Source organism: Ornithorhynchus anatinus, chromosome 1 (genome assembly GCF_004115215.2).
Source record: "Ornithorhynchus anatinus isolate Pmale09 chromosome 1, mOrnAna1.pri.v4, whole genome shotgun sequence".
Lineage (NCBI taxonomy): Eukaryota > Metazoa > Chordata > Mammalia > Monotremata > Ornithorhynchidae > Ornithorhynchus > Ornithorhynchus anatinus.
The window spans coordinates 54,335,152-54,358,342 of record NC_041728.1 but is presented as its reverse complement, the minus strand read 5'-3'; the positions used below and the strand labels follow the sequence as shown (position 1 = coordinate 54,358,342).

The window sequence follows — 23,191 nt, the reverse complement described above, 5'->3', positions numbered from 1 at the left end:
AGTCCTTCGCACACAGTAAGCGCTCAATAAATATGATCGAATGAAAGAACAAATGAATAACTCTGAGCTTGAGGGTGGAGGGGAGGGGGAATGGCACTAAGGCTAACAGGAGACAAAGGGCCCAGAGAGGGATGAATGAATCCAAGTCATCACAAACTCCATGTCAGGGTGACCAGAGGTGTCTGTTAAGCACCTACTTGGTGCCAAACTCTGCGGCAGATCAAATTTAATTGGATTGGACCTAGTCCTGGTCCCACGTGGGGCTAACAGTTGAAGAGGGAGAGAGAACGGACAATGAATTCCCATTTGACAGATTTGGAAATGGAGGCACAAAGAGTTCAAGTAACTTTGCCTAGGTCACGTGACAGGAAAGCGGCGAGCCGGGAATAGATACACAGATGTCTCGATTTGAATACACAGATGTCTCAAGTTCAGGCTTTGGAGGGTTCTGTCTGGCCTCCAAAAGGACTAAGGTGAATCAGGGTCTTACTTGGGGCCCGGGAGAAGAGGAGAGACTCCCTTAGCTGCCAGAGCAGTGCTGGCATCGCAAAGAGGAGAAGGAGGAGGAGAAGAAGGAAGATAAGGAGGAGAAAAAGGAGAATAATAATAATAATAATAACTGTGATATTTGTTAAATGGTTACTGTGTGCTAGGAATTGTATTAAGCACTGGAGTGGATATCAGGAAATGGGGTTGGACACAGTCTCTGTCCCTCATAGGGCTCACAGTCTTAATCCCTGTTCTACCGATGAGAAAACTGAGGCAGAGAGAAATAAAGAGACTTGCCCAGGCGAAGGAAGGGCAAAATTTTTCCAGTATCCTCTTCCTCCTCCCCTTAAGTAGTATCAATAACAAGAGTCGCTGCTGCTGCTGCTGCTGAGGTGACCAATCTGGACCACTAAAGGAAAACACAGGCATAACTGCAAACAGTACCTGAAATTGGCCACCCCTAGTTTGCCTGAGAAGTCAGTTCTGGTGCTACAATAGGCTATTTTTCCCTACTTCTCAAAAATTTCCAGTGGTTGCCCAAATGCTGTTTGGTGCAGAAAGTAATTGCCTGCTTCTCCCCACAGTCCTCTCCCCAACACACACAATTCCGGGCTGGGGGCCAGAAGCCAATCTGCCCTCAGGTTTCGGGGGAGCTAAACCTTCTGGGCCATTATTTGTTTTGACCTGGGAAGGGGCAGCAGAGACCTGGAAGGGGAGGAGACAGCAGAAGATGACAGGGACTGTAATCAGTCAGTTCATCGTATTTATTGAGTGCTTACTGTTTGCGGAGCACTGTATTAAGTACTTAGTAGAGTACAAGAAGCAGCGTCACTAGTGGATAGAGCATGAGCCTAGGATTCAGAAGGATCTGGGTTCTAATCCCAGCTCCGTCTCATGGCTACTGTGTGTCCTTGGACAGGTCACTTAACTTCTCTGGGCTTCGGTTACCTCATCTGTACAATGTGGAGTAGAGTGTGAAGAGTGTGAGCCCCATATGGGACTGAGACTATATCCAACCTTATTAACTTGTATCTACCCCAGTGTTTAGAACAGTGCTTGGCACATAGTAAATGCTTAAGAAGTAGCATCATTTTATTAATATTATTATTATAATAATAATAGACAGCTACATTTCCTTCCCACAACAAGCTTACAGTCTAGAAGGGGAGACAGACACAGATAAATGAATTACAGATATGTACCTAAGTTCTTTGGGGCTGGGAGCAGGAATGAATAAACAGAACAAGTCAGGATGATGCAGAAGGAGTGGAAGAGAAGAAAAGAGAGCTTAGTCCAGGAAAGCCTCCTGAAGGAGATGTGCCCTCAATAAGGCTTTGAAATGGGGGGAAAGTAATTGTCTGTCAGATATGAGGAAGAAAGTTTCTCCAGACAGAAGCAGGACATGGGTGAGGAGTCAGCAGAGAGAGAAATGAAATCAAGGTACAGTTAAGAAGGTTAGCACTAGGGAACAAAGTATGTGGGCTAGGTTGTAGTAGGAGAGCAGCAAGGTGAGGTGAGAGGGATCGAGGTGATTAAGTGCTTTAAAGTGAGAGGAAAGAGTTTCTGTTTGACGCAGAGGTGTGTGGGCAACCCCTGGAGGTTGGTGAGAAATAGGGAAACATACCCTGAATGTTTTTGTAGAAAAATGATCCAGGCAGCAGGGTGATGTATAGACTGGAGTGGGGAGAAAAAGGAAGCTGGGAGGTCAGCAGAGAGGCTGATGTAGTAATCAAGGTGGGATACGATAAGGGTTTGGAGCAGTTTGGATGCAGAGGAAAGGGTGGATTTTCCCAAAGTAGTAATCAAGGTGGGACACGATAAGGGTTTGGAGCAGTTTGGATGCAGAGGAAAGGGTGGATTTTAGTGATGCCTTGAAGATCAAACTGATAGGATTTAGTCATGGATTGAATATGTAGGTTGAATGAGAGAGGTGAATCAAGGATAACACCAAAGTTATGGGCTTGTGAGACAGGGAGGATGGTGGTGCTGTCAAAAGAGATGGGAGAGTCAGAGGGAGGACAGGGTTTTGGTGGGAAAGTAAGGAGTTGTCTTTTAGAAAACTTGAGAGCAGGGATCATGGCTTCCAAATCTATTGTTTTATATGCTGCCAATCAATAAGTACGGTGCTCTGCACACTAATCGCAGCTCTGCCATTTGTCACCTATGTCATCTTAGGCAAGTCACTTCACCTCTCTATACCTCAATTTCCTCATCTGTGCGATGGGGATTAAATCCTACTCTCTCCTACTTAGACTGTGAGTCAAACGTGGTCAGGGTCTGTGTCCGAGCTGATTACCTTCTGTCTACCCCAGTGCTTAGCACACAGTAAGCATTTCACAATTATCACCATTATTCCTGCTCTAGACTATAAGATCTTGGGGGCAGGGAACATGTCAACCAAGTCTGTTATATTGTACTCTCCCAAGCTCTTAGTACAATGCTCTGACCTCAGTAAGTGCTTAATAAATATGATTGATTGATTTACTGCACACAGTAAGTGCTCAATAGAGGTCATTGATTGACAGCAGAATGAACAGAAAAACATTAATATTGTATGGGGGCAGGTTTAGGAAAAATGACCACAGAAGGTTTATCTACACCATGTTGTAGCAGAACTGAGTACTAATAAGAACACTTAATAATAATTATTATTAAGGTTCTTTTTAAGTGCTTACTATGTGCCAAGCACTGTTCTAAGCACTGGGATAGATACACATTCATCAGGTTGGACACAGGCGCTGTCCCACATTGGGCTTAATCCCCATTTTATAGATGAGGGAACTGAAGCCCAGTGAAGTGACTTGCCCAGGGTCACACAGTAGGCAAGTGCAAAGTCTGGATTAGAACCCCGGGTCCTTCTGACTCCCAGGCCGGGCTCTAGTGACTAGGCCACGTTGGAATATTGGCTTTACTGAGCATTAACTAAATGCATCATAATGTAGTGAGCACTGAGAAAACACAACAGAGGCAGAAGATACATGCCTTGCACATAAAGAACTCAGACCCTCACTCAGTCAGTGGTAAAGATCCAAGATAAATTTGAATAAAGTCAAATAAATCCCCAAATTGCTGAGCGAGGAATCATTTTGAGGGTTCAAGAAACCCTGGGCCCCAAGATGCCTCAGGGGGAGGTGCTGCGGGTCAGCCTGTATGAGTAATCAGAATCACTGGGAGCACTGAAGGCTTTCCTTCTTCTCTAGGTGCGGACTTTAACACCCAGGCCAGCGATGGAGCCTCCGCTCTTTTTGAAGCCTGTAAAAATGAGCATGTGCTGATTGTCGAGTTCCTCTTGGCCCAGGGTGCAGACGCCAACAAAGCCAATAAAGATGGCCTGCTGCCTCTCCACATAGCCTCCAGAAGAGGCAATCAGAGGTAAGTTGTATCATTCCTCTGGGAGGTGGAAATGCATGGTCTTCAAAGAGAAGTGGGTGGCCTAGTGGAAAGGGCACTGACCTGGGAGTCAGAGGCTCTGGATTCTAATCTCCACCACTTTCCTGCTTTGTGACTTTGGGGAAGTCTCTTAACTTCTCTGGTCTCAGTTCCCTCATCTGCAAAATGGGGATTCAATATTGTGCTTCCTCCTGCTTAGATTGTGAGCCCCAGATGGGACCTAATAATCTTGTATTTAAGAGGCCTGATGTCTACAGTAGATGGAATGTGGAGGAATTGGGATTGCAGTATACACACTGTATACGTTTGGTTCTATGAGGTGGAAGAGATATGCAGCCACAGACCTGTTCTTTTTCTTGGGTACACTCAAGGGTTTACCGCCGAAATGACTCTCTCCCTGTTTCCTACGTTCCCCAGACTGGCAGTCTGAATTCATAGGCAGGTGGGTGAGGTAGATAGTAACTTACATAATTGAACTCACTCTTAAGACTATTTAATACAGGCCTCTGAGGAGCCCAGTTCTTGTCTATAAGCCCAGAAATTCCCAGTTCTTTGACCCTGTAGACTTCAGTCAATCAGTAATATTACTACTGTGTGCTGGGCCTGTCTTAATCACTTGGGAGAAAACAGTAGAGTTGGAAGATATGATCCTGGCCCTCGAAGAGCTTATAATTAGGTGGGAAAGACAGACACTAAAAAAAGGATTTAGTACAGGGCTTGCGCACAATAAGCATTCAATAAATACGATTGAATAAGAGGAAATAATAGAGTATAAAGATATTACTCAATGGTATTTATTGAATGCTTACTGTGTGCAGAGAACTGTACTCAACATTTGTGAAAATACAGTACAACAGAGTTGCAACAATACAACATTCCCTGACTACAACAAGCTTATAATCTAGAGAATGTATACATAAGTGCTATGAGAGAATGAGAGCACCCAGGAGTTCAAGTGCTTAAGCATCACAGAAGTTCTGAGGTGGCAGCTAGAGTATATCTTAGGGGTGGGGGTCAGGGGAAGAAGAGAGATTAGTCGTGAAAAACCTCCTGGAGGAGTTATGATTTCACAAAGGCTTTGAAAATGGGGAGGAAGAGGAGATCTTCCAGATGAAAAAGGGGAGTTCCAGGCAGGGGTGAATAGGTGTGGGAAAGATGAGACAGGGGCATTGAGTAGTTCAGTTGAGAGGGACAAAGATTGAGATCTGGCGTGTAAGTGGAAATAAGAAAGTGGCTAGGTAGGAGGGGGACAGCTGATTGAGAGCCTTACAATGGATGGTCAGGAGTTTTTGCTTAATGAGGAGAGGAGTGGACAGCCACTGAAGGTCTTGAAGGAGAGGTGAGACATGCTCGGAGTAATGTTTTAGAAAAATCATCTGGGCAGAGGAGTGAAGCAGGGATTAGAATGGGAAAAGACTGGAGGCAGAGAAGTCAGCAAGAAGCTAAGGCAGTAGTCCAGTTTGGCTTCAGCAAGCTCCTGGATCAGCATTTAGATGGAGAGGAAGGGAGGATTCTGGAAATGTGGCAGGAAACCAGGTGGGATTTGGTGATGGACTGAATATGAGAGTTGAAAGAGAGAGAATTCAAGAACAATGCCATGGTGATAGGCCCTAGAGACACAGAGGTGTTGTCCCCTCCCCTCAGCACTGTGCTTGTCTGCTCAACTGTATATATTTTCATTACCCTATTTATTATGTTGTGATGTACATCACCTTGATTCTATTTACTGTTATTGTTTAAATGAGATGTTCATCCCCTTGATTCTATTTATTGCTATTGTTTTTGTCTGTCTGTCTCCCCCAATTAGACTGTAAGCCCATCAAAGGGCAGGGACTGTCTCTATCTGTTACTGATTTGTACATTCCAGGCACTTAGTACAGTGGTCTGAACATAGCGTTCAATAAATACTATTGAATGAATGAAAGTGTGATGGGAAAGTTGCAAAGAGGAGAGAATTTGGGAAGGAAGATGAAGAGTTCTGTTGGGGATCTGGGGAGGCTGAGAGACTGGCTGTATATTCCTACAGTACTGTCCTGGAAGCAGGAAGGAATGTGAGATTCCAGGGGAGGAGAAAGTTCGGCCCTCACGAGTTAGATTTGGGCGTCATCCACGAAGAGGTAGGAGTTGGAGTTGTGGGACCAGATGAGCTCCCCAAAGGAGTATATGAAAAGCGAAGGGGGCCCAGGATTGAGTGGTGATTATAGAGTGAGATGCAGCTCAAAGAGCCAGTGAAAGGGACAAAGGAAGAATGGCCAGAGAGATAGGAGAGACGAGGCAAGAACTGTGACAGAAAAACCTAGGTGAAATCATGTTTTCATGAGAAGGGAGCAGTCCACAGCGTCAAAGGCAGCTGAGAGGTGGAGAAGCATCAGGACAGAGTAGAATCCATTCTATCTGGCTAGAAGAAGGTCACTGATGATTCATTCAATTGTATTTATTGAGTGCTTACTGTGTGCAAAACACTGCACTAAGCACTTGGGAGAGTTACAATTTAACATCAGACACATTCCCTGCCCACAGCGAGCTCAGAATCTAGATGATATTTGGAGAGACCAGTCTCAGTGGAGTGTTGGGGGTGAAAAGAGAATTGGAGACGATCAAGGAGGAAGTAGGAGGAGAGGAAGTTGGAGGCAGATGGTGATACCACCTGTTTGAGGAGTTTGGACAGGAATGGGAGGAGAAGGGAGAGGAGGGACAGCTGAATGGTGAGGTGGAAAGTCTGTTTTAGGTTGGGGAGACACGGGAGAGAAGACCGAGCCCTCAGAAAGGGAACACTTTAAGATGGTAGTCAAGGAAGGAAAAAGCGTGGGCACAAGTGTTTTCAGTAGAGATGGGATCGAAGTTACATGTGGTGGGCCTAGATTTTAAAGCAGATGGTCAATCTCCTCTTGAGAGCCTTCCTAAAGGTTGAAAGAGAATGGTTGAGAGCTGGGGAGGTGAGAAAGTGATTTGGGGGAGCTCAAACATGATGATTTCCATATGGACAACAAAATGGTAGGCAAAATCATCAGGGGTGAGAGAAGGATGAAGTGGGGGGGCCATGAGGTTTTCAGGAGGGAGTCACTGTAGGAGAAGAAATATGCCAAACAGGAAAGAGTAAAGTTATATCAGTTGAGATTGCGGAAGTCGATCTGGTGCCTGAATTTCCACCATCAAGGTCTGGGGCAATCTCCCTATCTAGATTTTAAACTCCAGGTGGACAGGTAACATGTCTGCCAACTCTGTTATATTGTACCCTCCCAAGCAAATAATACAGTGCTCTGCACATAGTTAAGTGCTCAATAAATACCACTGATGATGACGGACTGCAGGAGTAGAAGAACAGTACTGTGGAATTGATCCGGTGCTGAGGGTTGATGGTGGTGGGGGATTGACAGAGGAACAGTGAGGTATGGGAGCTGAGCTCAGCAGAGGGTCACTTGTTGGCAGGATTAGGTGTGAGAATTCTCCTCTGGTGCCAAGCTTGAGAAGAAAATTGCCTGGGGGATGAGATAAAATGGTGGTATTTGTTAAGCGCTTACTATGTACAAAGCACTGTTCTAAGTGCTGGGGGATACAAGGTGATGAGGTTGTCCCACGTGGGGCTCACAGTTTTAATCCCCATTTTAGAGATGAGGTAACTGAGGCACAGAGAAGTTAAGTGATTTGCCCAAAGTCAGCTAGCAAGCAGCAGAGCCGGGATTAGAACCCACGACCTCTCCCACTGAGCCACGAGATAGGACCCGAGACATGGGAAGAGTGAGGGAGAGACCTGGCCACTTTCACTGGTTGGGCCCTCAGTCATCCTGATGCCTTCATGGAACCAGGGATAAGCAAGCTGAAGCAATATTAATTGATATGAACGGCAAAGTGAACTCACATAGGAGATGAGAAAATAGAGGAAATTTATGAGCCTGTGACTCACTGGTTTGATCCTGATGTCATCACAAGTAAAAATGCAGATAAAACCCTTTCTCTTAAACAGAATTGGCATATGTTAATCAATCATTCCATCAGTCAATGAGAGCTATTGACACTTACTCTGTGCAGAGCATTGTACTTAGCGCTTGGGAGAGTACGGTACAACAGAATTGGTAGACATTTTCTGCCCACAATGAGCTTACAATCTAGAAGGGGATATGGACATTAATGTAAATAAATAATTTACAGGTGTGTACATAAGTGCTACGGGTCACTTACGTTAGAACTAGGTCCATAAATGGCCCTGGTTTTGATTCCCCAAAGATCTCCCTGTTACCTTAGAGTTTCCCTGACACCTCTTGACTCGGTGTTGTTTACTAGACTTTTTTTTTTAGAAAGACATCTTGCTCTTCAAATGAATAGTGAGATCCTCTCTTCCCTTCATTCACCCACAGCCTTGTGCAGTTGGCTTGAATATGTGTGAAATAAAGGGTTAATACACAATTTTTTCTCAGCAGTCAACACCAAATATTTGTACAAATGACAAACTCTTACCCCAAGGGGTCACTCATTATTAATTCCTTTGGTATTTGAAATCATAATACCCTCCATGGTGACCCCTTAAAGGATTCAGGAGGATTTAATGTAGAATTCAGTATGAATTCAGTAAGAATTCTACATTCGGTCTTATTGCCAAAACCTGAAGGCTCCATAATGTAAAAGTGCCCTAAATAGGGTTCGGAGTGAAATGTTCCTTTTTATTTGATGGGTGTTTTCTTTCCTTAGATATCATTTGTTACTGATTTATGGATTTTTTTTCATCAGTGACCAATGACATTCCTGAGAAAGGAGTCCTCCTGTTGGTCTGGAATTCCCCACACCATTTCCATTACCAACAACTTCATTTTCAGACCATCAAGGGTGCTCCTAGGGAAGTCACAGATTGGCTTTCAATGGTCTCATTTCGGTTCACCCAATAGCATGGCTAGGGTAATATTCCCACTGCTTATCACAGATTAAAAAAGGATTCAAGGAAGTGTGCAGCTTGGCCTAGTGGATAAAGCACGGGCCCTGGAGCCAGAGGACCTGAATTCTAATTTCAGCTCCACTACTTGCCTGCTGCGTGACCTTGAGCAAGTTGCTTAACGTCTCTGTGCCTCAGTTTTCTCAGCTGCAAAATGGAGATTCAACCCCTGTTCTCCCTCTTTCTTAACTGTGAACCTCATATGGGCTAGGGACTGTTTCCAGCCTGGTTAAATTATCTCGTAGTGGTTAGAGCATGGGACTGGGAATCAGAAAGTCTTGGGTTATAATCCCGCCTCCATTGCCTGTATGCTGTGTGGCCTTGAGCAAGTCACTCACTTTCCTGTACCTCAGTTACCTCATCTGTAAAATGGGGATTAAGACCGTGAGCCCTATGCAGGACAGGGACTATGAAATTTGCTTATGGCCAACCCAGCACTTAATACTGCACCTGGCACATAGGAAGCACTTAACAAATACAATAGTAATAATAATAGCTATTATTATTATTATCTACCCCAGTGCTTAGAACAGTGCTTAATACATAGTAAGTACTTAACAAATGCAGTTGGAAAAAAAATGCTTGTTATCATTTCCATACTTTACTCGGGAGTCAGGGCCAATTGATCAGAAACACTCGTGGAACCTTGAGTACCTTTTAAAGTCTATATTTTATCCTTCAAGTTTGAGGGGCACTCGCCAAGTCCCCTCCTGGTGTAAAGTAAGACAGGAGTTCCCTTTGCCACCCTCCCATATCTGAAAAGCAGCATGACCTAAAGGTAAGAGCCCAGGCTTGGGAGTGAGAGGATATGGGTTCTAATCCCGACTCCGCCACTTGTCTGCTGTGTGATTTTGGGCAGGTCACTTAACTTTTCCGTGACTCATCTGTAAAATGGGGATTAAGACTGTGAGCCCCACTTGGGACAACCTGATTACCTTGTATCTACCCCGGCGCTTAGAAGAGTGCTTGGCACACAGTAAGCACTTAACAAGTACTATAATTATTATTATTATCTGCCAGGATCCAGAGGGTAGGGTGACCCTCTGGGCCAATGATGCTAACCTGCTCCCCATCACGCACTGGGGAAACATGCAGGTGTTCATTTCTAGGACCAAGTTCGGTCATCCTCTGGGAGCACATTGAGCTCCTGGGCCCGTAATTTACTCCGCTTTACTTCCCACCTTGTCCCCTTCCCATTTGCCTTCTCTTGGGAGGAAAAGGGGTGGAGAGGGGCTGAGGGAGAGGGTTCTCCCAGACTGCGCAATAAAAGCCCATAACCCCCAGTGCCTCAAAGTTTCTGGGCTTTTTCTTGGCCCCTGCATGATGGTACCTGGAAGCCTGCCAGCATCTGAACAGACAAAAGCAAGGATTCCTAGCATTTATGTACATATCCACAGACTCGGTTGCTTCCCAGTTATGTAATTGATTTTAATGTCTGTCTCGCCAATTGGACTGTAAACTCCTTGAGGGCAGGAAATAGGGTCTGCCAATGGACTGCACTCTTCCAGGTGCTTAGAACGGTGCTCTGCACAAAGTAAGAGCTCTCTAAATACCATGATCGATTGTTGGTCTGATGTCCATGCAGCAGCTTACCCACATATAGTCAGTCTGTCAGTCAATCATATTTATTGAGCATCTACTGTGTGCAGAGCACTGTACTAAATACTTAGGAGAGTACAGTATAAAAGTAAACAGACACATTCATGGCCCACAACGAGAATACAGTCTAGAGGGGGAGACAGACATTAATATAAATATAGTTAGGAACATAAGTGCTGTGGGGCTGGGAGGGGGGATGAATTAAGAGAGCAAGTCAGGGAGATGCAGAAAGGAGTGGGAGAGAGGAAAGGAGAGATTAGGAAAGACCTCTTGGAGAAGATGTGCCTTCAATAAGGTTTTGAAGCAGGGGAGAGTAATTATCTGTCAGATATGAGGACAGAGGGCGTTCCAATCCAGCGGCAGGATATGGGCGATGGTTGGCGGCAAGGTAGACGAAATATACAACCTACCTTTATAAGAAAGTGGCAATTATCCCATCAGTGACCATGATAAAGGTGATAATAATGGTCACTAGGGAAAGTTTTGTGGAGTTTTTCATCTCATTAACTCGAAACACATGGTCAGTTGTAGTTTTCCTTTTGTTCGGTTTTGGAGATTTGGCTCAGACCCATTGGCTCCTGGATTCAGATAACAAAACCAATCAGCGAACCTGAACAGAAACAGAGTCAATCCTGGAGCGAATCTTACTGACCCGGTGCCGAAGGCCGAGTTCCCGCCGGGTGCCCTCTCGGGGATGATACGGCCGCCATGAGGCAATTGTTAGTGGTGGCTCCCGTCCAGCTCCACAGCCCTGAGCAGTAAACATCCGATGATCAGCTCAGCTTTGGGAGGCCCAACCTCTGGGCTTTGGCCAACAGAAATTCAAGAGAGATCACATCCCCTTGGTGTGTGAAGTCCCATGGTGGCTTTTATAAATTGATTTTGGAAATAATAACTCAAACAAAAGTATTCTCCACTTGTTACCTCACTAAATTTCTATGCATCAGCTTTCCAGCAACAGAGGGAAAATTCCAAGTGCTTGGAATTGGACAGGAATCCATTAGGGGGACATCTTACACAAAACTTTCCCTAAAACACTAGGAACTGAGGTGAAGTCATGAAACAGTAGAAAAGCACATGAGGGGAGAACAACCAGATGATTCAAGCCAATCATTGTTTTATTTTTTTCACCTGACTGATATCCTGTGGATACATTTATTTAGCTCTTACTGTATGCATAACTCTGTACTAAATGCTTGGGAGAGTACACTACAACAGAGTTGTACAATCCCTGACCTCAAGAAGTATAAGCATAATCTAGTTCAGAAAAGCAGATTTGACATAAGTTATTTCTGTGGACAAAGGTCTCATGCTTAGGGAAGCAGCATGGCCTAGTGGAAAATGCAAAAGCCTGGAAGTCAGAGGACCTGAATTCTAGTGCTGACCCTGCCAATTTTCTGCTGTGTGACCTCGGGCAAGTCACTTCTGTGCGCCTCATTTACCTCATCTTTAAAATGGGGATAGAAACTATGAGCCTATGTGGGCCAGGGACTCTGTCCAAAATGATTATCTTGTATCTTCCCCAGCACTTAGCACAGTTCCTGGCACATAGTAATTGATTAACCAATACTGTTAAAAAAAATACAGCAGCAAGATTCATAAGACCTGTTACAAGCCCGGGCTTGACTGCTATTATAGGAGGGAGATAATCAATAGTATTTACTGAGTGCCTACTCTGTGCAGAGCACTTGAAAGGAGGCAACAGAATTAGTTGGTATGATACCTGATCTCAAGGGACTCACAGCTTTGTGGGGAAGACAGACATTAAAATAAATCAATTTCAGGAAAGAGGAAACAATTCATGTGGAAAGATGTAAATAAGTAAGAGCTATGGGCGGTGGGGGATGGGGCAGCGTGAGACCACTGTTATCCCAGATGACAAGACACACAATCTGAGTTTCATGTTCAGGAAATGGTGCAATTTCTTAAAAATCCACCTACAGTCCCAGGAATTCAATTCTGGTTTTTGCTCAGTCCATCAGATCGTTTGTGACATTTGACAAACTCTGAACCTGAATCAAGGGGGCCTTCCATGATTAATCTCTCATATCCCCACTGCTTACCCCTTACCCATCTTCTTCTAGTCTAGAACTCCCGCCTCATTCATGGATGACAGAGTAGTCTCCCCACCTCAGAGCCTTATTAAATCAAATCTCCTCCAAGATGCCTTCTCTGACAAAACCCTCATTTTCTCTACTCCCTCTTCCTACTGCATTGCCCTTGCACTAGGATTTGTACACTTTAAGAGCGGATATTCACCCCACTGTCAGCCCCACAGCTTCTGTGGACATATATGTAATTTTGTATTTTTGTGGCAATTGTTACATCAGCGCATTTCATGACTTTTTCCAGGATCTTCATAGCAAGTCTTCCTAACATTAATCTTCGGCATATTTCTCAACTACTAGTTCTTTTATTATTGATTACTCATCCCAGGAGTGAAAAATTGTCAAGCATTTCAATTTTCCTTCCTTATGCCATAAGTGTGTTAAAACTGCCAATTGTCATGATTTTTAATTTCTTGACATTCAAATGCAAGCCCATCTTTTTGCTCTGCTCCTTAACTTTTAATAAAAAGCCCTCCAAATCTTCTTCACTTTCTGCTAGTAGGGTAGTATCATCAGCATAAGGATGTTTATATTCCTTCCTCCAATCTTTACTCCCCATTCGTCTTCATCCAGCCTGGCTTCTCTGATTATATAGTCGACAAAAAGAATGAACACATAAGGCGATAAGATACATCCTTCAAAGCAGAAGAAATAGAGATCAAATTCTCACAAGTCCCATGTTATTCAAATCTGTTTCCTCTGCCATGAAATTCTGGGGCGGGCAAGGAATAGGTTTCTCCACTGATGTAATTTTGTTTAGTGCAATCACCCCTCTATATGCTCTCAGCCACCTAGCCTGAATTGTACCGACATACTAGCTGTTCCCACTTGATCAATCAATCAGTGATCGATTATTTATTGAGTGCTGACCATGTGCAGAGAATACAGTACAACAGAGTTGGCGGACACCATCCCTGCCCACAAGGAGCTTACATTCTAGATGCACTTGATATACTTAGAGTTACAATTAGAGAAGACTTAATCACAACCTTAAATGTCCCAGGCCTGATCCTGTCAGGACAAGGGAAGTTGCTTTCCCACTTTTATGGTGTCAGAGTACTGCTAAAATATTAATGAACCATGCCAGGTCACAGCCTGGTACCCTTAGCCACCAGAGGAACGAACTGTAAGCCCCCGATTAGACTGTAAGCCCGTTGATTTGTACATTCCAAGCGCTTAGTACAGTGCTCTGCACATAGTAAGCGCTCAATAAATACTATTGAATGAATGAAAGGGAACTTCCAACTCCTTTTCTGGAAGCATCAAGCCCAGTGCTCAGCGGGACTGGAAGCAGGAATTTCACTTATAGGTCTTCACCACTGTGAAATCAGGTTCTGTTGGGAACAGCCAGGTCAGAACCACCTCTCTTGCCACCTGGACCACCATGTGGTCTCTCTGTATCCCCCAGATGGAACTCATCACCAATCATAAGACTAATACTAAAAATGATAACAGTGGGCATTTATTAAGCACTTTCTAGATGCTAAGCACTGGAGTAGATACAAACGTAATGGATCAGTCACAGTCCCCGTCTCCCCTCCATCCCAATCCATCTTCTCTCCATTTCAGAGATGAGGAAACTGAGGCCCAGAGAGGTTAAGTGTCTTGCCTAAGGTTGGAAAGCAGGCCAGTGGTGGAGCTGGGATTCTCGCCTCCCGGTCCTGGGACCTTTCCACTCAGGCATAGAAGATTACTGGACTAGGTGAAGGGTACGACAGTCTTGCCAAGGAGGATGGTGAATTGGCACCCGAGGAACAGCGATCCTTGGGAGGAGGCTGTCTACGGGCGGCAAGAGAAGGCAGTGAGATGGTATGACTCCAACGCCTTTGACCAGAATGGAGAGGGAACCCAGGGCTGGGTGGTGGCTCGCTCCTCTAGGTTCCGACCATTCATTCAATCATATTTATTGAGCGCTTACTGTGTGCAGAGCACTGTACTAACCATCCTTCCCCTCACTTGCCCTCCATCCCCTCCCCTGCTCCTTGCAGGGTGCTGTCGGTCCGCCCCACCTGGAAGACCATTCAGGCAGGAGACAGGGTGTTACTTGTAGGGTTTGACCAGCCTCAGGGAATTTAGAGAAGCAACATGATCTAAACCGTAGAGCGTGGGCCTAGATGTCAGAGGACTTGGGTTGTAATCTCCGCTCCACCACTTGTCTACTGTGTGACCTTGAAGAAGCCACTTAACTCCTCTGGGCCTCTGCTTCCTCATCTGTAAAATGGAGAGTAAATCCTATCCCCTCCTACCGAGACCATGAGCTTCACATGGAACCTGATTATCTTGTATGTACCCCAGCCCCTAGTACACGCTTAGACCATACATATGTAAGCACTTAGCAGGTAGCATGGCCTAGTGCATAGAGCACAGGCCTGGGATTCGGAAGGACCTGGGGTCTAATTCCAGCTCCGCTACTTGTCTGCTTTGTAAACTTGGGCAAGTGACTTCACTTCTCTGTTCCTCAGTTACCTCATCTGTAAAATGGGGACTCAAACTGTGAGTCCCATGTGGGACTGGTATTGCATCCAACTTGATTGGCTTGTATCTTCCCTGGCACTTAGAACAGTGCTCGGTGCATAGTAAGCGCTTAACAAATACCATCATTATTATTATTAGTAGTAGTAATAACAAGTACCATGAAAAAATTTAGAGAAACACTGAAATGAGCGAATTGTTCTCCACACTCCCTCCCCACTGTCCCTCAAGGATCGTTCAGATGCTACTTCCAGTGACTAGCCGGACCCGGGTGAAACGCAGCGGCGTCAGCCCCCTGCACCTGGCGGCTGAGAGGAACAACGATGCCGTGCTGGACGAGCTCCTGGAGGCGGGCTATGAAGTCAACGCCGTCCTGTCCCCGGAGAGATCCCGGCTCTATGAGGACAGGCGGACCACCGCCCTCTACTTCGCCGTCATCAACAACAACGTCTATGCCACCGAGAGGCTCCTGCGAGCCGGAGCCAACCCCAACATGGACTTGATCAACCCGCTGCTCATCTCCATCCGCCACGGATGCCTCAAGACCATAAGGCTGCTCCTGGACCACGGGGCCAACATCGATGCCTACGTCTCCTCCCACCCCACCACCTTCCCGGCGGCCATCATGTTCTCCATGAAGTGCCTCTCCCTGTTGAAGTTCCTCATGGATCTCGGCTGTGACGGCCATGCCTGCTTCAAGTGTCAATACGGAAACGGTCCTCATCCCATCCCGAAAGCCACGGCCAACAGGTTTAATGACATGCCCCTGGACAAGTCGCCCACTGTTGTCCAAGTAAGTGTAACCATCAGTGGCATTTCTTGAACACTTACTATGTGCAGAGCACTGGACTGAGCACTCGTAGAAACCCTCTTCTGGATCCCTGTGAGGGGAGAGGTTACAGAAAACCACCACTCATTTGTGTGACCTTGGACAAGTCACTTTACTTCTCTGAGCTACCTCATCTCTAAAATGGGGATTAAAATTGTGAGCCCCATTTGGGGCAGGGACTGTATCCAACCTGATTATCTTGTGCCTGCCCAGTACTTTAGTACAGTGCCTGGCACAGAGTAAGCACTTAACAGATACCATAAAAATCATGTTTATTTATCGAGTGCTTATTGTGCACAGAACACTGTATTAAGCACTTGAGAGAGTACGATACCATCAAGTTGGATGCAATGCAATTCCCTGCCCACAGTGAGCTTACAGGTTACATGACACAGGTTTAAAATAAGGACATGAGAATAAACCAGGTTAATAATAATTTATCGGCCACATAACATTTCCCATTGTCCAGCCGAGAGCAAGAAAACTATTTCAGTTTCATGTTGCGTTCAAAATCATCCAGCACTGCCCTTCGCTTTGAAAACGACACTACTGACCGTTAGATCCCTGAGGGTGAGCGATGTTCGAAACGTGGGGAGACCGAAGAATTCCTTCCATTTCCATGAGGGCACTGATCCAAATAGCAGGACTGCAGACACCAGGTATCCCCCTCACTGCCCCTAGATGAACACCACCATCCTGCTTGGTAAATAAAGAGCAGTGCCCTGAAAAGCTTTATCAGATACTTTTAGGCTGGAAAATGAGATTGGGGGTTTGGAGCCTGGAAAATCACCACCTGGAAAATTGTTCAGTGTGCTGCCGAGATTAATGTGTTCATTTAAAGTACCATTTAGTTAATATAATTATTTCACCATCTCATTTCGGGTAATTTCAAAACCTGGACGAAGCAAAAAATCGACAGGGAACTGGAAGTCTAGAGAAGGTATTCGTTCACGCCATGTTTTCGTTCGTCATTTCTTAGACTAAAACTGTCACCTTCTAAACTAATTTCCAATCCAAACTGAGCCGGCTTCTTTCCTGGGCGCGGAGCCCCTCGGGGCACTATAATTGTGGCATTAGTTAAGGGCTTAGTATGTGCCAAACACTGTACTAGGTGCTGGGGTAGATACAAGATCATCAGGTTGGACACAGTCCCTGCCCCAAAGAGGTCTCTCGATCAGAGTAAGGGGAAGAACGGCATTTGAAAAAGATTTAACGATGAGGAAACAGAGGCACAGAGAAGTTGTGATATGCCCAAGGTTAAGCAGAAGGCAAGCAGCAGATCCAAGATTAAAACCCAGGTTCTCTAACTCCAAGGCCTGTGCTCTGTTCTGGGGAGCACAGTCATCCTCCCCCAGTGCCAAATTAAGTGCTTCCCTGACACTTTTCTCCAAATACATCTCACCCAGAAAGGACGGTGAGCCAGGCAGGCCGTGACCCACCCTACATGGCAGAGAGCAGAAAACGTAACATCAGTGGTGCTGCTGAAACAGCCCAGCTGAGGCTGGAGGCTTTCTTCTCCTGCAAACACAGGATACCTTGGCTCCGGGTCAATAGACAAGACACAGTAAATGAACCACTCAGTCTTCTCTGGTTGGAGAGATGTGCCGGGTGATACAGTGTAGAGCCCAGAGCCCATGGAGAGTATGCCAGTGAAGTTGAGGAAGGCAGCTCATCCCAGGGAGAGTTCTCCAAGAGGGTTGAAAGATAAAGCTCAGCTCTCCATATTCTTCGAGAAGTCACTACAGCAGAACTACGAAGACACTTATTGGGCTCGTGCAGAACTTCAACAGTCTTTTCCAGAAACAGCCTGAAGGTAGTCCCTCCCCAACTTCCTTTTCCAGGAGAAAAATGAACAGATGATAACACGATATGGGTGTTTGATAAATGAACAGACGTTTTAAGGAGCACTGGATTTGCTACAAGGCTCGGGCTGGACTTTGGGTTTAGAGGCTGGCTCCGCAGGTAGAGGAAAGTGGAACAGTAAACAATGATCTGGTAAATTAGGTCAGTGTCCACAACCCATTAGAGGATTCCGAGCCAGGCTTTCTCTCCAACAATGGATTTGTTCTTCTGAATTATCTAGCTCATTTCTCCAACTCCTTGCTTCACAGAGAACTAACTCAGATCTCAGACATTTTAATGATGGGCCCAAGAGGAAAACAGCCACTCCGGCTGTTGTGGCAGATAACTGGTGCAATCTTTTGGGTTATAATACTAATTCTAAGAGAAGCAGCAAGGCCCATGCAAACAGCACAGGTCTAAGGGTCAGAGGTTCTATTTGCAGCTTCACCACTTCTCTGCTGTGCTGTGTGACCTTGGACAAGTGACTTAATTTCTCTGTGACTCAGTTACCTCATCTGCAAAATGGAGATTCAATACCTGTTGTCCCTTCCCATTAAACTATGACCTCAGACAAGTCACTTACCTTCTCTGTACCTCAGTTTCCTCATCCGTAAAATAGAGATTCGGTACCCGTTCTCTCTCCCACTTAGACAGTGAACCCCATGTGGGAGAGAGGCTGTATCCTACCTGATTGTTCTGTGTCTTCCCCAGCACAGAAGACAGTGTTTGGCACTTAGTGATCACTTAATACCACTGCTCTTATTGTAAATCCTCCGATAGGAAAATATTAGAACTTTGTCCCAGACCATAAAGTACGAGAGAAAAATGACAGGTCCATGAAACCTATGTGTTGCAAGGAAATTGTGACAGCCAGAAGGGACACGGGTTCATATATGTGTTCTTTATTTCAGTTCTGTGAAATTATATCTGCCCCCGAGGTTAGTCGGTGGGCTGGGCCAATTATCGACGTTCTCCTGGATTATGTGGGGAATGTGCAGCTCTGCGCCAGGTTAAAGGAGCACATAGAGAGCTATGAAGACTGGGCTGTCATCAGAGAAAAAGCAGGTACGGTACTTGGATATCCTGTCTGGGTCACTCAGTCCGTCAAAGTGTCGGGGAACAAGCTTAGGCCACCCATCACAAGATGAGAAAAAAGACAAATTTAACCTTGTCAGAAACTTTTAGAGTTGGAAAATTTGAGCCAGATTTACATGAGCCAATTTCTGGATCACTTCATATAGTCGACTGATATTCCACTTATTTCAGACTGAAAATTACTATCACCAGAAATACCTAGGAACTCAGGGTGAGTATACTTTTGGATCTGAATGACCCAGATACTGAAATGGCCTAGAAATCAGCCCGGCCTCTTCGCTGTGAAGGAATTTAAGTGATCAAAATGAATAATCTTCCACACAGTAAATTCAAAGCAGAAGTTACTAAAATGCCTTGCTGCGGAGGTGGGGGGTGTTCAATTTGGGCATTTTGTTCAGTAGAAAGCCTTCGTTACGAGTCGTTTCAGAAAATTGTCTTATTAAGGATTTTGATATGAAGAGATTAATTCTAAATTAGGGTGAGGGCACTGGCCTCCTTGAACATCAGACAGAAGGGTATTTAAATCTGCACTCCTCCTGTAGCCAAACATAGTATTATGTAGGTGCTCCGTAAACATTCACTGATGGATTAACAGACTTTACTGGAATTCCTTTAGAGTCTGCTTCAAAGAAGCCTATTACCGAAACAAGGGCCTCTGCTTTTGAAAACAAACCCCTCCCTGCAAAACCCTCCCCGTTGGACTGTATGAAATCAGAGTTGCAGTTTACCCCTCTAAATCACACTGGATCAGTCCCCCCTGTTGCCAAAGAGCAGTGGACTTCAAACACGGCCCTCTCCCTTTATCTTCCAAGTTAGGGGTTGGCAGAGCCAGTGTGTCTGTGTGTGGAGAGGATGGAGTGAGGTGAGGAGGGACGGGAAGGGGGGAGGGAGAGAGGGGGGAGAGGGAGTGGGAGGAGAGAGAAAAGAAGCCGGGAGGGGGAGCTTTCCTATAACAAATCACGGTAACAGCAATGCCGGGGCTTGTGGACCAGCTTCCCAGTTCCTTTTTCATGGAAGTTTGAGGTGTGATCTTTGGACTGGCTCCCCATTTCCCTTTTCGTTGACACTAGAGGGGTGAACTGGTCCCCTCTGGGCTGATCTTTGGAGTCTCCCACAGGCAGTTATTAAAGGCCGCCCCCGACCATCATCGCCCTTCCCTTCCACACCAAGGTGACGCTGCTCTGCACTAAAAGGGGAGAGCTCTACCCCTTTGTCAAAAATATTCTAAGGGAGAGTTGAGTGTTTCTTATCTCTGAACAGTAGGCCCGGACTCAGGACTTTCTAGAAGAATGCTAGTCACTGAGCCATTTACCCCATTGCAATTATCGATTATCAGAGTTGCTCATAACAGGGACCGCAAGACCAATTTCTCAAGGTTTTTTTGTTTTTCTGGTAATTGTTAAGCTCTTACTTTGTGTCAGCACTGTTCTAAGTCCTGGGGTAGATGCAAGGTAATGAGGTGCACCTGCCTTCCAGAAACAAGAATAACAACCAGAACCAGAAACGGTCAGCTTTTTCAGATTTGAAAAATTCCTCGGACCCCCTTGCTGATACCGTTAATACTGATAAATCTCCAGTAAAGGGTCAGGTGAATATCTTGAATCCCAGGCTAATTGTGGATACTTTTCTCTTTTTTTCAGAGCCTCCGAGGCCGCTCGCTCACCTGTGCCGTCTGAGGGTTCGGAAAGCAATCGGGAAGAACCGCATCAAACTTATAGATACCTTACCCCTTCCGGGCAGATTGATTAGATATCTCCAACATGACAATTCCCAGTAACTGCAAGCAACCCTAAGGAATGAGCGGCTTCCTTATCTCATTTTACAAAGCTCATCTATTCAACATGAGGACAGTGGTATCCCCGGCATGAGGGTGACTGACTATTCTCAAGGAAAAGGCTCCTGACTGCATCTTCAATGATGCAACAGAGCTAAATATCATTGTTGTGAGCAACTGAATATGGACTGAGGGAGAAAAGCTGTGAGCAGCAGAGAGAGAACAAAGAGAGGGAGGAAGAGTGTGAAAGAGAGAGAGGGAGAGGGACAGAGAGAGAGAAGGGACTGTTAAGAAGGCTGCTAGATTTTGATTTCCAAACAGAAGGCAAATATTCTGAATTCTAGTTGTGCAGATTTCAGGCCTGTCCATGCAAGTGAAATCTAGCAAGCATGTGAACCAGTTAAGTCCCGAGAATAGAAAAGGATACCTTAAGGGGTTCAGGAATAAATAACTCTAGATCTTTAAGCATAAACAAAAAGTAGAGCACATCCAAATACCTGCCAGGGACTGAATTTTAGAATAGTTGACCCTTCCTGGCTCAGATAACCCAAATTCTAGTGCATGTTTCTTTTGTTTTCTTTCCTCTATGCTAGACCTTTCACTTACTTCTCAACTTTCTTCCATGGCTTGTTTCTTTTTTTTTTTTGGCATTTTGCTAAATTAGTACAGTAAACACTTTATGGGTGATACATAAGAATTACCTGGAGACCTTTTTGGAGAAGCGCCCTTCAAACTCTTGTAATGTTACAGTTTCTCTAAGCATCTTTCACAACACCTCACTTCTGCTGGAGAGCAACCTTACTGGAGGATGAATGATGCTCTCGAATAAAACACAGAAGTGCTGGATGCTGGGCGTCTGTTTGGAGTGACCCAGGAATCCCTTAGTAAAACACAAAAGCCTCAGGATTGAACGACCGGAGGAAAATATTTTCCTCTATTCTCCAGAATGATCTTGTGTGTTTTTCCCAAGTTTCAGGCGTATGGAAATTGGTCGCAAAGTTCCATCACAACACTGTCACCTTGGCTAGGCTTTCACAGCTGAACCGTATGTTTACATAGACACAGTTCTCATGCCCAGGCACCTGTTCTTCTACTAATGTCTAATCACTGAAAATTGTATATTTGACCCCAAATTTGCGCAGTAGTTTGAGACCTGAGCAATGATGGAACTTTTCCTGCATCTCTGTGGGTTTGGAGATGACTGTGCTAAACCTGGGCACGCCTCGCTGCCCGATTCCCTTCTCAATGAAGTTAGAGGGGTGAACCCGTCTTCTCAGGGCTGATCTTTGGAGTCTCCCATACTAATGGTTACCCCTGACCATCATCGCCCCTCCCTTCCACACCAAGATGACGCAGCTCTGCACTAAGAGGGGAGCTGCTGCTCCCCTGAGCCCTGGACGTGTCTCCGTCCCCACCCTTTGGTCGAAAATATTGGAAGGGAGAGTTGGTCCTTATTATCTCAGTTATTTCCATGCTAATGTGCTAAAAGGAAGTAGAAGTCCAGTGCACAGTGGACTACCTCATTCTGAAATCCAAAACAGCATCCTTTCTAGGGATGAAAGACACAAACTTCTATCAGTCCCTGTCGCTTGAGATAAAGACCTCTGTGGAACCGGAAGTCAAAATCAATCTGTATGGTAACAGCTTGGTGGCAGGGAGATATGGACAGACCCACCCATGGTTACACCTCTGAGATACCCGAGCATACAGTGCTTTGTGAGGAAACAGTCTATCAGATATATACGATGAATCGTTCCATGGAAAGAGCACTGAGTGGAAAAATCTCTCTCTCTGATGGACCGTCCAAGTCGATTTCAAGGGCCAGGTGGTATCTTATCAACTACAAAGAGAACTGGGGCCATTTGGGGTCTCCTCTAAGCACCCCGATAGGTCGGGGCTGAACCATGCGAGCTATTCAAAACTGTGGGATTGGACATGATAAAAACTAATTTCAGAAGGGGAGGTGTCTGCGTGTTTTTAAATTAGGCACTACAAAGGCTGATTATTGCTCGAGTCGCCAACTGTGATCCCAAGAGTTTCACTTCTCAGTAGAATACTGGCATACAGTCAGGAGGGAAGAATAGAACACAGAGGGGAGAGGGTCAGGTGAGCTTCTCAACATCTGTTCCTGGACCTCCACCGCTGCCTGCATCTCTCCCACAACCTCGTTTACACTGATTTGCACTGAGATCCAGGAAGCTGCCTAAACAATTATTTTGTTATTAGAAATGAGGCTTTCCTTTCCAATACCGTTAGAGTAGCTTTAAGGCTATTTGAAGAGAAAAAAAGGGAAAGAAAAAGGACAAAGCAGTAGAGCTATTCCAATGTATAATACAAAGCATTTGAGTAATCATAGTCATTTTAAATACTGTTTGGAATAGGTGTAGGACAGTTAGATCTCAGTAGGATTACTGTGCATTTTTTATATTAACATATGCAACTCACCTTTATTGGGGCATTTGTGCACTTTTACCTTTGGGGTGTTTGGGGGTTTTTGTATCAAAGCTTTTAAAATCATGTTTCATAAGTTTCTTCTGCTTTATTTATAAAAGTTATGTGGTGTCACACTGTTCATTTGCATTAAGTTTTAGTAAATGGGTTTGCTCAGAATTACGGTTTACGTCTCTTAGATTTCCCTTAATTGATGATAAAGCTGTTCCCTTAGAAAG

The 23,191-nt window shown here is 45.1% G+C and overlaps 1 protein-coding gene across 4 annotated transcripts in view; it reads left to right on the top strand.

The window, feature by feature from the left end:
- ASB2 (ankyrin repeat and SOCS box containing 2) overlaps positions 1-23,132 on the top strand; it is a 46,667-nt gene extending 23,535 nt beyond the window's left edge. For all 4 annotated transcript variants that reach the window (XM_029071577.2, XM_029071563.2, XM_039911893.1 and 1 more), the window contains 4 exons: positions 3,690-3,861; positions 15,214-15,775; positions 18,565-18,718; positions 20,389-23,132. In XM_029071577.2, coding sequence (XP_028927410.1) covers positions 3,690-3,861; positions 15,214-15,775; positions 18,565-18,718; positions 20,389-20,525 — 1,025 coding nt within the window. In that variant the 3' untranslated portion in view covers positions 20,526-23,132. The remainder of the gene's footprint in view (positions 1-3,689; positions 3,862-15,213; positions 15,776-18,564; positions 18,719-20,388) is intronic.
- The last annotated feature ends 59 nt before the right edge of the window (positions 23,133-23,191 follow it).